Source organism: Caloenas nicobarica, chromosome Z (genome assembly GCF_036013445.1).
Source record: "Caloenas nicobarica isolate bCalNic1 chromosome Z, bCalNic1.hap1, whole genome shotgun sequence".
Classification (NCBI taxonomy): Eukaryota; Metazoa; Chordata; class Aves; order Columbiformes; family Columbidae; genus Caloenas; species Caloenas nicobarica.
The window spans coordinates 72,919,694-72,932,495 of NC_088284.1; the positions used below are offsets into that span (position 1 = coordinate 72,919,694).

Here is a 12,802-nt window from a genome sequence, read left to right on the forward strand (position 1 = left end):
ATGTAGTTCTACCTCCTGGTCAATAAAGAGCCAGCACTTTATTTGCACATACAGTTTTCAGCAAAGTCTAAACATCGAAGAAAGTGCCATCCTTGCTCTGCCTCCAAACCTGTAAATAAAAACAGGAGGAAGAGAAAATATTGCCATAATTCCAGTATTTTTTTAACAATGTGATTTTTCCTTAGTTGAGAATTTATCTTCGTGTAAACCCTGGCTAACTTGCCTTTTGCAAATGATGGAGGAAGAAACAAGGAGGAGGACAGATAGAACAAATTCTGAATACTCCAACTTTTGCAAGAAAACAAAATGTTGCCAAAATTTTGAAAATTAACAAAAAACCTCTGCAGTCTTTTTGCCTTTAACATTCTGCAACACAGAGTAAATAATTATGCTAGTTTGTTTGAAAAAAATCCCAGATTATAGCAGGACAGGCTGAGATTGTCTTGCTGATTTTTCTCATTTCAGAAAATGAAAGTTTTGTAATATCCACTCTTTTGGGGGTTTTTTTGGTTGTCGTTTAAATATTTTTATTGAAAGTCTCAGAACACTCACTGTAGACCAGCAAACATATGTTTCAACATAACCAGATACCTGTCTCTGAAAAATTCTTTCCGGTAGATATGTGGTATTTTAACTGGTCATTCTGCTTGGAAACAAGACACTAGCACTCAGATTCCAGCTGACAGCAATTTTAATTTATATTTCTAGTGATTAATTATGCAATCTGTTTTAAAGTGATCATTTTTGGATTAAAACACATTATGTAATTTGAAATCCTCACATGTACGTGGCCAGAGAAATAGTGAGATAAAAGAAAGTTTTAAAAGATAAGCAGCTCTGTCTTTATACTTTAGTTTATAGTGTTGATGCACCATATGAGAAATAGACTGACATACAGAATGAAAGATGAAATGTGAAGAATGATGGAAGCAGATTTTGAAGGCATTAGTTTTAAAGCAGTCAGATGAGGTCATACAAGGAGCCTGAAAGGAGGAGGAGGAGAAGGAAAGGAGTTATCTGGGAGGCTGACAGAGGAAAATGAAGTTATATGTGTTCCACTCAGGCCAGCATTTGCTTTGGAAAAATACATAAAACGGTGAAAGGAATGGATCCTGGCTGATTCTCAAATCCCCAGGCTAAACCTTCAAAGCCATCGTGTAGGGTCACTCCTCTGACTTTCTTGTTTTCAGTGAATCACAATAGTTGTTGAAAGCATCAATTTTTAAAATGAAATTAAACTTGAAAACACCTCGGATTTTGCCTAATTCAAATCAATTTACAAAGCATTGCAGTGTGAGGCATTTAATGAATGAAACAAGCATATATAAGTCATCAAGTTTGCCCTTCAACTCCCTTATTCTTTTGTTTGGTTATTTGTTTGGTTTGGGGTTTTGTTTGTTTGTTTGTTTTTCAGGCTAAAATATTTCATAAGTTGAGGTTCAAATGCTCGTACTGGCTAAAGAATAAGCTTGTTAACTAAAAATGGAGCTCTGTTATCTCCTGGGAAGAAGTGAAAGTAAGGATATATTGACTATTTAATCTCTAGAGATTTCTGTATAATCTCTTTGGAGTGCACATATTATCTTCTATACTGCTTAAAGACAAACACAGCTCCCCCATGGCGCCCTACCACCTCTTGTATTCTCCATTAGAGGAAGTTATCAGAGAAATAGAGGAGTCATGAAAATATTTCAACTATAAATTCAGCTGGGTGTCAGGAAGGAATAGAAACAGTTAACATATCCACTTACCTCTAATTTTATCTGATTCTTACCCATTGTTATTGTAGAGAACTTCAAAGGACTGCAAATACCTCTCTGAGACTTGGGGAATGAGAAGATCTTGTTACAAAGGATGTAGAAAATATCATTGGCATAATTTGCCCATAGGCAAATTGGACTCAGAAATCAACACCCTCCTTACAGGATTTGCAGTCATTTAAACAGGACAGGACTCAAAACTCAGCATAACTTTTCTTCAGAACTCATTGAAGAATGGTCAAAACTACATCTGCAGTTTGTTCCTTCTTACCTTCACTGGTAGATTCCATCCGGGAAGCTGTGTTCACAGTATCTCCAAATAAACAGTACCGTGGCATTTTGGTCCCAACAACTCCAGCTACAACTGCTCCTGTTAAAAACAAACAAACAAACAAACAAACCCCAAGATATTTTGTGGTTTTAAATCACATAATCAGTCATACAGCCTCAGGGCTGCTTCCTACACTACCTTACATCTCATTCATGAACAAGATAAAGACTGAGTGTCAGTATTGTCTTATATGGGTTATACATCTGAATTACAGATGGATTCCAGACCCACGGAGGTAATCGCAAAAGGGCCTCACAGAGGACTGATGGGGGAAGTGATGGTGGGATGGAAGCAATGTGTGTGAATTAAGGCATCTACAGAATTCTGTTTCAACATGACAACTGAATATTTTGAGTGGCAGTAAGACAGGAATGCTGCCAACAGGAGTTGGGCACACACCGTTCACTAGTCACATGGAAAAGCAGGAACAAGAAGTAACCTGGTCCTGTTGAAGGCAGAAAATGAGCATTTTGATTCCTTTCTGTCATCTCCAGGAGATTTAAAATATAGCAAATATGATCTCTTGCTGAAACAACATAAGTCACTTAGTTTGCCGATTCTGGGCTGCGCAGCATATGTCCAGCTCTGGCTGCCTCTCAGGAAGGAGCTGCAATCACACATCAATTTAGATGAGGGAGCTGGGAGTCTGAGAGTGAAGGCTAGATCAAAAAGTCGACAAGCAACTCATTGTTTTGAGAAGAGAACAGCTGAAAAGGACAAGTGACAGACACATGGCATGGCATGGCAGTCCTCACACCAGTGAAGGCACTGGGGCCATGTGGTGGTTCCAGTGTTTTATTCCACATTGTGTTCCAAATATTCCAGGTATCCAATAATTTATTCTGCTGGGATGACCTCTGTGAGTTGTTCTATCCCACAACAAGAAGTTGTATTCATTTTCAACTGAGAGGAAATTCCACTACAGAAACCTTTGCTAAACCAGAGGAAAACTCTTTTGGAGCCCTCTCAACATACCTGAATGGATTCCTGCTCTTATCTTTAGGAGGGTGTTGGGCTTGTGTGGGATCTTAAAAGTCTTGCAGACATCCAGAAGGTCTAAAGCCATGCTTGCAATCTCACCAGCATGAAGGATCCCATTTTCTTTGGGTACTCCCGACACCACCATATCTTAACACAACAATGCAATTATGTTAACCTTTGCTGTTACACACAGATTTAACAAAGGGTGCTGCCTAAGTTACAAAAAAAAAAAGTCCCACTCCTTCATATCCCACAGCACAGTTGTGCATGTTGAACAGAGGAAGACAGAAACAAATGAAGGATAGTGCCACAGCTCATGTGAGTAATTATCCTAGCTCTGAAAAATGTTGGATTTCCTTTTTCCATTTCCATCAGATTTAGTCCCTCTTACCCTTTCTTCCTCCCTCCCCGCACTGAGGATGCTTGAAGTAGGACAGGTAGTGGGAAAGTGGCTGTTTAATATCTATTGTCTTTGGGCAGATATTATAAAGAGAGACAGTGATTCCCAAGGCACTGTCCTATGCCTCCTACACTGACTGTTACTGTGTAGGACAAGAGGCAGGTCTCCTCAGGATCCCTCAAGTGCATTTCTTCATGAATTTTATGCTCCAGAATGTGTTCAACCATGCCACAGAAAGGAAAAAGAAAAAAAAAAGGTGTTTTTTTCCACACCTCTTACAGGATTTCCTGTCTGTCTCATCCAAATATCCTGCTAGATCATGCTAGGTTTTTGATGGAACTCAGTTTTAACAGTAGTCTACCCCCAGCAGATTCACATGGTAGCAAACAGAAAGCCATTTTCCTAAAAATCCAAAGAGACAAGGCAGCCAAGCCCCTACAGAGTATTAGGAGACATAAGGTTGTCGTGGTCTTTGCAAAAAAGACAGAGATAGTAAAGCTTATAGAATAGCATCTATGCTCCCATGCAGAAGGTAAATTTTTTAGTTGTGTTCCTGTGAAACAGAAATTGCCAACTGGGATTAATCTGTTGCCGAGGTTTAAAGTCAGACTTTACGGGTCAGAGGAACAAAATTAACAGCAGTGGTAGGTAACTCAACTCATTTGTCCCACCCACAACATTCACAAATTATAGAAATGATGAAAGGTATGCAGGAAAAAGTTCCTTAAGTTTGCTAGGCCTCAGCAAGGACTTCTCCCCTAAATGTTTTGTGTGTTCTTCCCAGTGGTAAGAAGCTTTTCAAATCTCCTTCATATGTTCTTTCTTGTCATCAAATCAATCTCTGTCCTGATGAAATACTCATACCCCATCATTGTCCACAGCTCAAGGAACTTACAGGCATCTCCTATTGTCTCCACCTTATAGACATCATAGTTATCTATGATTTCATCAAAAGTGGTGTAAAGCTTGTTCAAGAGATCTACCACTTGGTACGGTGTGCTGCTGCTGGACAGCTGAGTGAAGCCAACAATGTCACTGTGAAAACACAACAAAAAGAACATACTCATCCACTGTCTTAACCATTATAGGTTGGTAATCCTAAACACAGAGTAATAATTTCTCAGTGGAACTACCTCAACCTTCTGTTTTTCAGTGTTTCTTTCACTAAGGATCTTACAGAACAGTTTTGTCTTCAAACATTTACTTAAACTGAAAACAGACTCCTTCCATTTAAAAGGACTGACTGACCTAAGTCTTTTTGCTTACCCATGCAGTAAGCCATTTTTTACAGCTAGACTTTAATCTGCAACAGCCTAAGTAGTCAATTTTGGCTTATGTACAAACACAAAAAGGACACTTACTATCTGTCCATTTATGAGAAGTGAAAATATGCAATTTATATGTTGCTACATGCGCACATAACAAATCATACTCTGTAAATCTATGTGGACCCTAAGGACAGGCAAATTTCCTTACACAGTTAAATGCTTCTGAAACATACATGCCTGTGTGTGTAACACACATGAAGTGACATGCTGCTGTGTGTTAGATCTCCACAGTAATCTTGGTTTTTTATTTAAGTAATTACAATGAAAAAGGGAGATGTGAGAATTTTGAAAGACACTCATTTACAGAGCCAAATGTTGCCAGCTGGTATGATAAATCAGAGTTTAGATAGAAATTCTGTACTCAGTTGGGAGATTCACCTACACTAGGAGCCTAAAATTTCTGCAGTAGGGTTCAGTTCCAGTCCTATCTTTCATTTTTGTTTACCTGAAAAAGATGGTGGCACTTAAGTAACTTTGAGCTTGTGCATGTTTTCCCTGCCTGAGATCATCTGCTACTTGCTTTGGCAACATACCTGTTGTAGAAAGTAGAGCATTGTTATTCTTTTCACATGGATAAAAACACACCATAAACAGAACAAGTTTGTTTAAAGGCGTCAAAACGATGTTTGTAAATGTGAAATATACTGAGGATGAAAGCACTCTAGCATCAAAATCTGCTCTGCTATGAGTGAGAATCCACAGTAAATCTCACTGATAACAAGTCTAGATTTTTCGGACAACCCCCAGCTTTTAGTTCAAACAAGCCAATATCCATACATTCTAAGTCAGAGAAAGGTTAGATTCTAATAACATGGTATTACTAACTATTCTTTGTCAACTCTTTGCTAGCATTTTCTTCCTGTGTTAAGTTTGTTTACTATCTCCTCTCTGGTTTTGTTGTGGTTTTTTTTTTTATCTTCTTTATTTCTCATATCTTGCACTTTCACAGCCATTTCCTTTTATTCTCCTATGTGTTATACCTGTTTCTTTATCGCTTTTTTCACGTGGAATTCTGGAAGACACACTGCCGTCAAAAGTAATCTCAGTCTAAAACGAATTCCCCAATGTGTATAACTGTACAGAAGGACTTGTAAGCAAGATCAAAGTGAGAGCTCTATGGATTCTGCAGTAATAGCTCTCAGATGAGTACACCAGTTTTTAGGAGGAAAATATAAAAAGTCACTAAATATCTTTCCAGCTTTGCGAGGAATAAGTATATTATTTCATTGTCAACTAAATTATATCTATTAAATAATCACCTATCAAATGGTTTCTGTTTGTAATTAGATGGTTAAGATAAAATTATTATTGACAAGAATATCCAGTATTTTTGCTATATAACTTACTATACAACAAACGATCAGTCTTCTGTTTTTCATGCATTAAATCCTGGGTTCTCTCAGAAACCAGTATCTCCAGATGTTTGCTATATTTCTCCATCTAAATAACATAGAAATTTGCATAAAAGAATCCTTCTACTGAAACAGATTCATAGTTGGATTGGATTTAAGCATTTGAAAGATTCTCCTTTGAAAACATCCAGATAAACAAAGGCTGAGATCCAAGATAGCTAACTTTTTTTTTCACAAAATCCAAAGATCAGATTTCTCCCTAGGTAAATTTATTAATCTAGGTTTGAGACTGTTGCTTATATGTAAGAGGGCAGAAGCCACTTCCAGACTTCCCACAGTCTCATTAATGTTTATAAATATCTCAAGGGTGGATGTCAAGAGGACGGGACCAGACTCCTTTCAGTGGTGCCCAACAATAGGTTGAGAGGCAACAGGTACAGACTGAAGCACAGGAGGTTCTATCTGAATATGAGAAAAAGCTTCTTTACTTTGAAAGTACCAAAGCCCTGGAACAGGCTGCCCAGAGGTTGTGGAGTCTCCTTCTCTGGAGACATTCAAAACCCTCCTGGACACATTCTTGTGTGATCTGCTCTGGTGAACCTGCTTTAGCAGGTGGGTTGAACTAGATGATCTCCAGAGATCCCTTCCAACCCCAACCATGCTGTGGTTGTGTGATTCTGTGATTAGGGGTCAAATCCAATGCAGAGACCAAGCTTCAGACATAGATTAAAATATGTCACCAAACTGAGGTATCTAAGTCTCAGTCTTTTATCAGAAGCTCACAATGCTGTTTCATAAACTAACCTGCTGTACTATGCTGTGCTTCATGTGTCCTTGCTCTTTGTCAGGAAACAGGTTGCAGAGACAAGAGTCTCCTCTGCTGGTGGGCTTGAGATACTCTGCTCAAGAGGCATCTGTAAACGTGCCATTTGTGGCATGTAGGGTTTCTATACCTCCAGTACTGTAAGACCATCAATGAGCCACTGAAAAACGGGAATACCGTTTCCTGCGAGTGCATTAAAAACCAACAACTTTTGACTGAAGAAAAAAAGGCGTTCAGCCCCAAAGAAGTTGAGAAACTTGAGAAAAACTAACAGAGACGGAATGAGAAGGAAAGCTGGGTCTCAAGCAGAACTGCAGCTACAATCAGATCACCAGAGATAAATGAATGACTGTGGATCTTCTCATCAAAAAAGGGCATGAGATCAAAAAAGAAACCTGAAGGACAGAGGTGAAAGTTATTGCAAATGAGCACATTGACTTGGATTGAATTAAAAAAATAAATTTACCAGAGTCATCATCATGTCAACAGGGCTAACTTTATTAGGATTCATCTTGTACAACATTTTCTTGACTTGTTCAAATGTAGGCCTTTGGGCTGGATTATTTTTTCTGCACCTTCTAATTAACTGTAGCAGGGAAAGAGAGTGAGAAAAGCACACAGCCTTTTGTCATTCCAAGTACAGGCAGCATTTCTAATTAATACTACTGTTTTCTCGGTGCAAACTGTGCATGTGAAGACCTATCTGCAGCTAGTGAAGAGTAGCAGAGCTATACTGAGGTCTCCGGAGTTCTACAGATTCATGCTCAACAAAGGGTGTTAGTTCATGAAAATGCTACTGCGGGAAATCATGAATTAGATGCTCACATTACTTCTGCCAAACACTGCTTAAGATCTTGTGTTATGCTGTTGGAGTCACATACTGTTTTCAGAGGACTTGTCTGTACATAAAATTTACAAAATATTAAAAACTCAACTACTTGTTAAGGATGTTAATGCCTGACTAAAATCCAGCACTGCTTATGAGAAGTGTGTTACATTCAGGTTAATAAAAAACACCAAAGATGAATTTTATAGCTCTTTAGCTGAAACAAGGATACCATGATCTTGTTCTGATTTAATTGAACTGGGAGGGAGTGTACTTTGTTTTATTAGGCAGTTTGAAGATACTGAACTCTTAGAACTTTTGCAGGAGAATCGAACCAAACTCATACTTTGCCTGAGACACATATGTCACTATTTATAAGCCCTCTGCCAGTAAGCTAAACAGATATTACTAATATAAAATATGCATGGAACTCAACACTTTATAATAAAATGAAAATGCACAAAAATCAATGGCTGAATACAGAAAAACCATAATTTATTACACTGACAAATTGAGGGGACAACTGAAACATTCAATTTGTCAGAATGACTGTTTTTTTATTAAGAACAATAAATAATTTTATTGTGCCTCTTTTGAGATGTAATTCTTGACTTCTGGGTTGTTTACATTCGTCAAAGGCAATATTGCTGCAAAACTTCTGTGACATGTCTTAAATTGACTTCAATAAAGAATTTTTGTGCACAGTATTGTATCTTACCTCTATATAATCTGTTGGACATGGGCAAGAATTCTCAGCCTTTCCTGAAATTAATTCTGCCAAAGATGGACACCAAGAATATTCAGCTGATTGCATATCATCTTTCTAGAGAAAAAGGGATTGCACAATGTTGAAACAAGTGGTGGTTTTTTTGTACCACTCATTGAAAATATATTACTATGATCATCATTACTGTTATGACTACTTCTCTATTGCTTCCAGATGAGCTCTTTTACTTGAAAGTACAGGAAAAAAAAAAAAAAAGAAAAAGGTAAAAACCAGTCTAAACCATGTGGCCTTGTCTTAAAGCTTTTTCATAGCTGAAAGACCTTAATTTCAGTGTTTATATGAGGTAAACAACTTTTATAATAAACAAATACCTAGCAAGATACTGGGTAACTTCTAAGAAACCACAAAGCCTACATTGGTCTATTATCACAAACTGTCAGAAATGGAAGAATGGCAATTTCAGGTCTTCATTGTTAGAATTCTTGTTAAGCAAATTTCAGACAGGACAGGGTTACACATCCAGAACACCTAGTTTCAATTTCAAGGTGCATTTTTTTGTGTTTGCCATTCAGCACTGATCACAAGACACATGCAAGGAAGGCATTTTCCTTATCAAGAGCAGCTCATTTGCTCTTTTAGCAGGTTCGTACTACTGCAAGACTCCGCTGAAAGGACGTGTGTACAGCAGGAAAGTGAAGGAACAGTGGGAGAAAAAGGAACATGTTATGGCATACCTGCCCTCTCCCCCCACAGTGCCATTCAGCATTATGGGGCCAACCAAAAGGCAGTTTTGGAGCTACACTATTTTTGTCATACACTCTTCTCCAAAGTGCTGAAGGGAGGACTGGTAGATGCACGAAGAAGCCCTGATTGCATGTTCCATTGAAACTGAACTTGCACTCACAAAATCAAGAGAAAAATGCATGCTTAAAAAATAAATCAAATGTTCAGTTCCTCAGAGTGTGGTTTGTATCTTAAGCTGAAACAGAATCAAAGTTGTCATGGAAACATCAAAGTTTATCTCTACTTACTGGCACAGGGTCACTTCTTGTGGCAATTTCTAGTAAAATGATGGCATAACTGCAGAATGAAAGCAAACCAAAATCTTAATAACTGTTAACGACATCAATTATTTCTTCTTTCCCTGATTTCCTATTCTTCCCCATGTTATGACTGAAAGACCAATATCTCGAAAGTGAGGATGACAACAGTGCTGCTGTCTGTTGCTACTCTGTGTTTTCAGAGGTCTGTCACTGATCACTTCATAGCAGTCTCCTCTCACAGTTATCAGTCTCAGAGATAAAGCATTCGGGTTTGATGGACAGCAAAGCAATTTTCTCTGGAAGAACTAATGGAACCCAGAGGGGATATGTGCATGGACTTACATGATACTTACTAATTAAACATACAGGACAGGTTTGTGCTGTAGTCAAGGGGAAGGTGAAGGTTCATCAGGATCAGCAGCTGGAGGAGTGGTTTCTTTTCAGCATTGATAACTGCTCTGGAAAATCTCTATACAGTCAACGATGAAACAGTGTGTGTCCAGAGCAGGTCTTTTGCGGAGAGCATTTTTGGTTGTTTTTCTGAATCACATTTTCATCAAAATCTTCTTCAGATGAATCAAGGTCAAACACAGTAATTGGGGTGAAGAATGGAAAAAAATAGGTAAAAACTGAGTGTTCAGTCTCCTTATTGAACTCAATAGAGATCTTTTAGAGCAGTGATCTGTAAGAAGCCAACATCTCCTACAGCCAGAAATCCTGATAAAGAGGATCTTGCCTTTTTATGTGTTAAAACTGCATGATAATTAATTCCCTGCATGTGTCTCTACTTGATAACATTTATTTTTATGGGGAATATTGGTTTGCAATCTGTTGTATTGCTAATAGTTGCTCTGTTCTGTAACGCATTCCAGTTGTATAATGCAGTATGTCTGTCTTTCAGTCCACTCATGGACCACCACCGGCAAATAAAGTAATTAATATAAACCATGCTGAATAATGTAGAAATTAATCCGATGAGATTTTTATGTTAATTTGGGGTATATTTGGTAGTAGAAAGGAATATCAATTGTGTTAAGCTAGCAAAACTGAAGCAGATTTTCAAGGATAGTAATCAGATGATGGTAATTCTGATAAAGCAGTATTGATTTCATTCAGCTTCAGCAGCACTGCTCGAAAAAGTCCTACCATAATGGGGAGTGAAATTCACACAACAATTACAAATCAAGAGGAGCCAATCTAGGAGAAACTGTGACTGTAAACAGCCTCTTCAGCTCAAACGGGAGTTTCTCTCATGTTCCTGTTCCCATTTCCATTTTAGCTTTCCCATCTGACCAACACATTTCCTGGAGAACTTCAAAAGCAAGTGATTCAAGTGTAGGAGCACACAAAATTACAAGTCCCATTCCTGCAGTTTCAACTAATTTTTTATTTGGGCCATACATTCAGGACTATTAATGGAATTTTTGCACAAATAAAAACTGAGGATTTCAAAACTGGGACACTGCTCTGTGGCCAGTGAGCCCCCATGCGTGTACCAGGAGGGCTTAGCACCTGCTCATATCATTAGACACAAGCCGTGTCAAAATGTGGGTTCTGAAGAATAGATTGGTTAAAAAGACAACTCTTTTAATGCTAAAGGGTATATCTCTATTTTTTTTCCCTTACTGTACATTGCTCTTCTTCCTTTTCTGATTTCATCTCTTATTGGTTCTTCTTTTTTACCAAGAAAGGATTAACTGCAGCACAACAAAAGAAGACCTGGATTTTGCAGACACAGAGACTGACAGCAAGATAGATTCAGCCAGCATTTACTTAATCTGCCAAAAGTTCATTGTAGTCATCTATGATATGAGCAAACCAGCTTTTAGCACCATTTTAAGGGAAGTCCTTGGCAAGAAATGGCTTCAAGAGGCCAGATCGCCTACAAAGTCAAGTGATGGTATCTAACTTGAACAGGGGCAGAGTGTGAGCCAGGTAAGTACCAAGTAAACATTTCTGAAATGCATTTTGGCTGTGGGGCAATTGTAAATAACAATGCATAAGTTAGTCCTAAAATCACAGCTTAGTTGGAGCACAGTACTTTCTAAAGCCAGTCCATGTTGAAAAGGTAAAGACTGACACAGGACAAATGACAATAGACAGAAATATCAACACAGTGACACACTGCCTTTAGCTGAGCTGTTTTGAATCAAATTCTAGGGACATGTTTGAGCCTATAGATATAAATACTATTGAGACCTCAAATTCTTACTTACGTAATCTCATAGAATAGATTAACAATTAATAATATTCTAGCACATTGTATATGCATATATTTCTTTACAAGGGAATAATGTGCATTAATCCAGTAAACCTTATCTAGAAAGTCATGTCTTTAGTCCATACAATTTTTAATGAGTCCTAATTTAAAAAAGGAGAAGACTTATACAACACTCTCTGTTTCTGCAACTAATTTTTCAATAAGAGCCCTATGATAGTTGCTTAAGGCAGTAAACACTTCTTATGGCCTAGCGTAGGCCACAGCAAAACTCAGAGCTTTTAATAAAAGGCAGTAATAGCTACTCTTTGGTAAATGTTGTTAATAAACCGTGCTAATGACCATGCCTTCTTCTGCTCAACTGTGTTGCACTATCAGCGTTTAAATCTCTATACTGAATTCCAGTTCTTTACATTCTGCTAGCTACCAAAGTCACTAGGACTTTTTGATGGACTGGAAATGTGGCAAGAAAAAGTAAGAGAATAGGGCCACAAAACGTTTTGTAGCACCTTTCTGCATTTTTCCCTTTCAAATGCTTTCAGCAAACTACTGTAAATAATCAGACAGAGGAAGTATCAGTTATGCCACAGAATACACCAAGAACACAGAGATTTTCCTGTTTAATACAGAAAATTCATGCGAGAACCAAGAATGTGGGTAATTTTTTGAAAAGCCTGGTTCAATGACCCTTTCATCAGATTATTTTTCTCTAAAAATTCAGTTGTAAGCCCTCTTATCTGAAAAGTGGCTGCATAGAAGCTGTCCATCACTGGCAAGGCTGAATCCGATAGCCAAATAAGCTACTGCATAGCAATCTCCTATAAAGACTTTCAAAAGGCAAGGGATGGTGGTATTCACTACTGCATCCATTTCCCTTTCCGACCTCTATATTTTTCTCTGAAAAGCAAATATTGTCACTGTGTGTATGCAGAAAAATAATGTATCGACACTAATTATAGAATTGCAGGGTGCATATGTGCATTATGACATCCTGGAAGACTGATGTTATTAAG

The 12,802-nt window shown here is 38.0% G+C and overlaps 1 protein-coding gene across 1 annotated transcript in view; it reads right to left on the reverse strand.

Moving 5' to 3' along the window:
- Positions 1-12,802, reverse strand: part of LOC136002114 (atrial natriuretic peptide receptor 2-like) — a 184,365-nt gene that overhangs the window by 1,131 nt on the left and 170,432 nt on the right. The window contains exons 14-21 of the mRNA XM_065656947.1: positions 9,560-9,608; positions 8,520-8,624; positions 7,442-7,561; positions 6,147-6,240; positions 5,246-5,333; positions 4,368-4,507; positions 3,067-3,219; positions 2,032-2,130 (exon numbers count right to left, since the gene is read on the reverse strand). Coding sequence (XP_065513019.1) covers positions 2,032-2,130; positions 3,067-3,219; positions 4,368-4,507; positions 5,246-5,333; positions 6,147-6,240; positions 7,442-7,561; positions 8,520-8,624; positions 9,560-9,608 — 848 coding nt within the window. The remainder of the gene's footprint in view (positions 1-2,031; positions 2,131-3,066; positions 3,220-4,367; positions 4,508-5,245; positions 5,334-6,146; positions 6,241-7,441; positions 7,562-8,519; positions 8,625-9,559; positions 9,609-12,802) is intronic.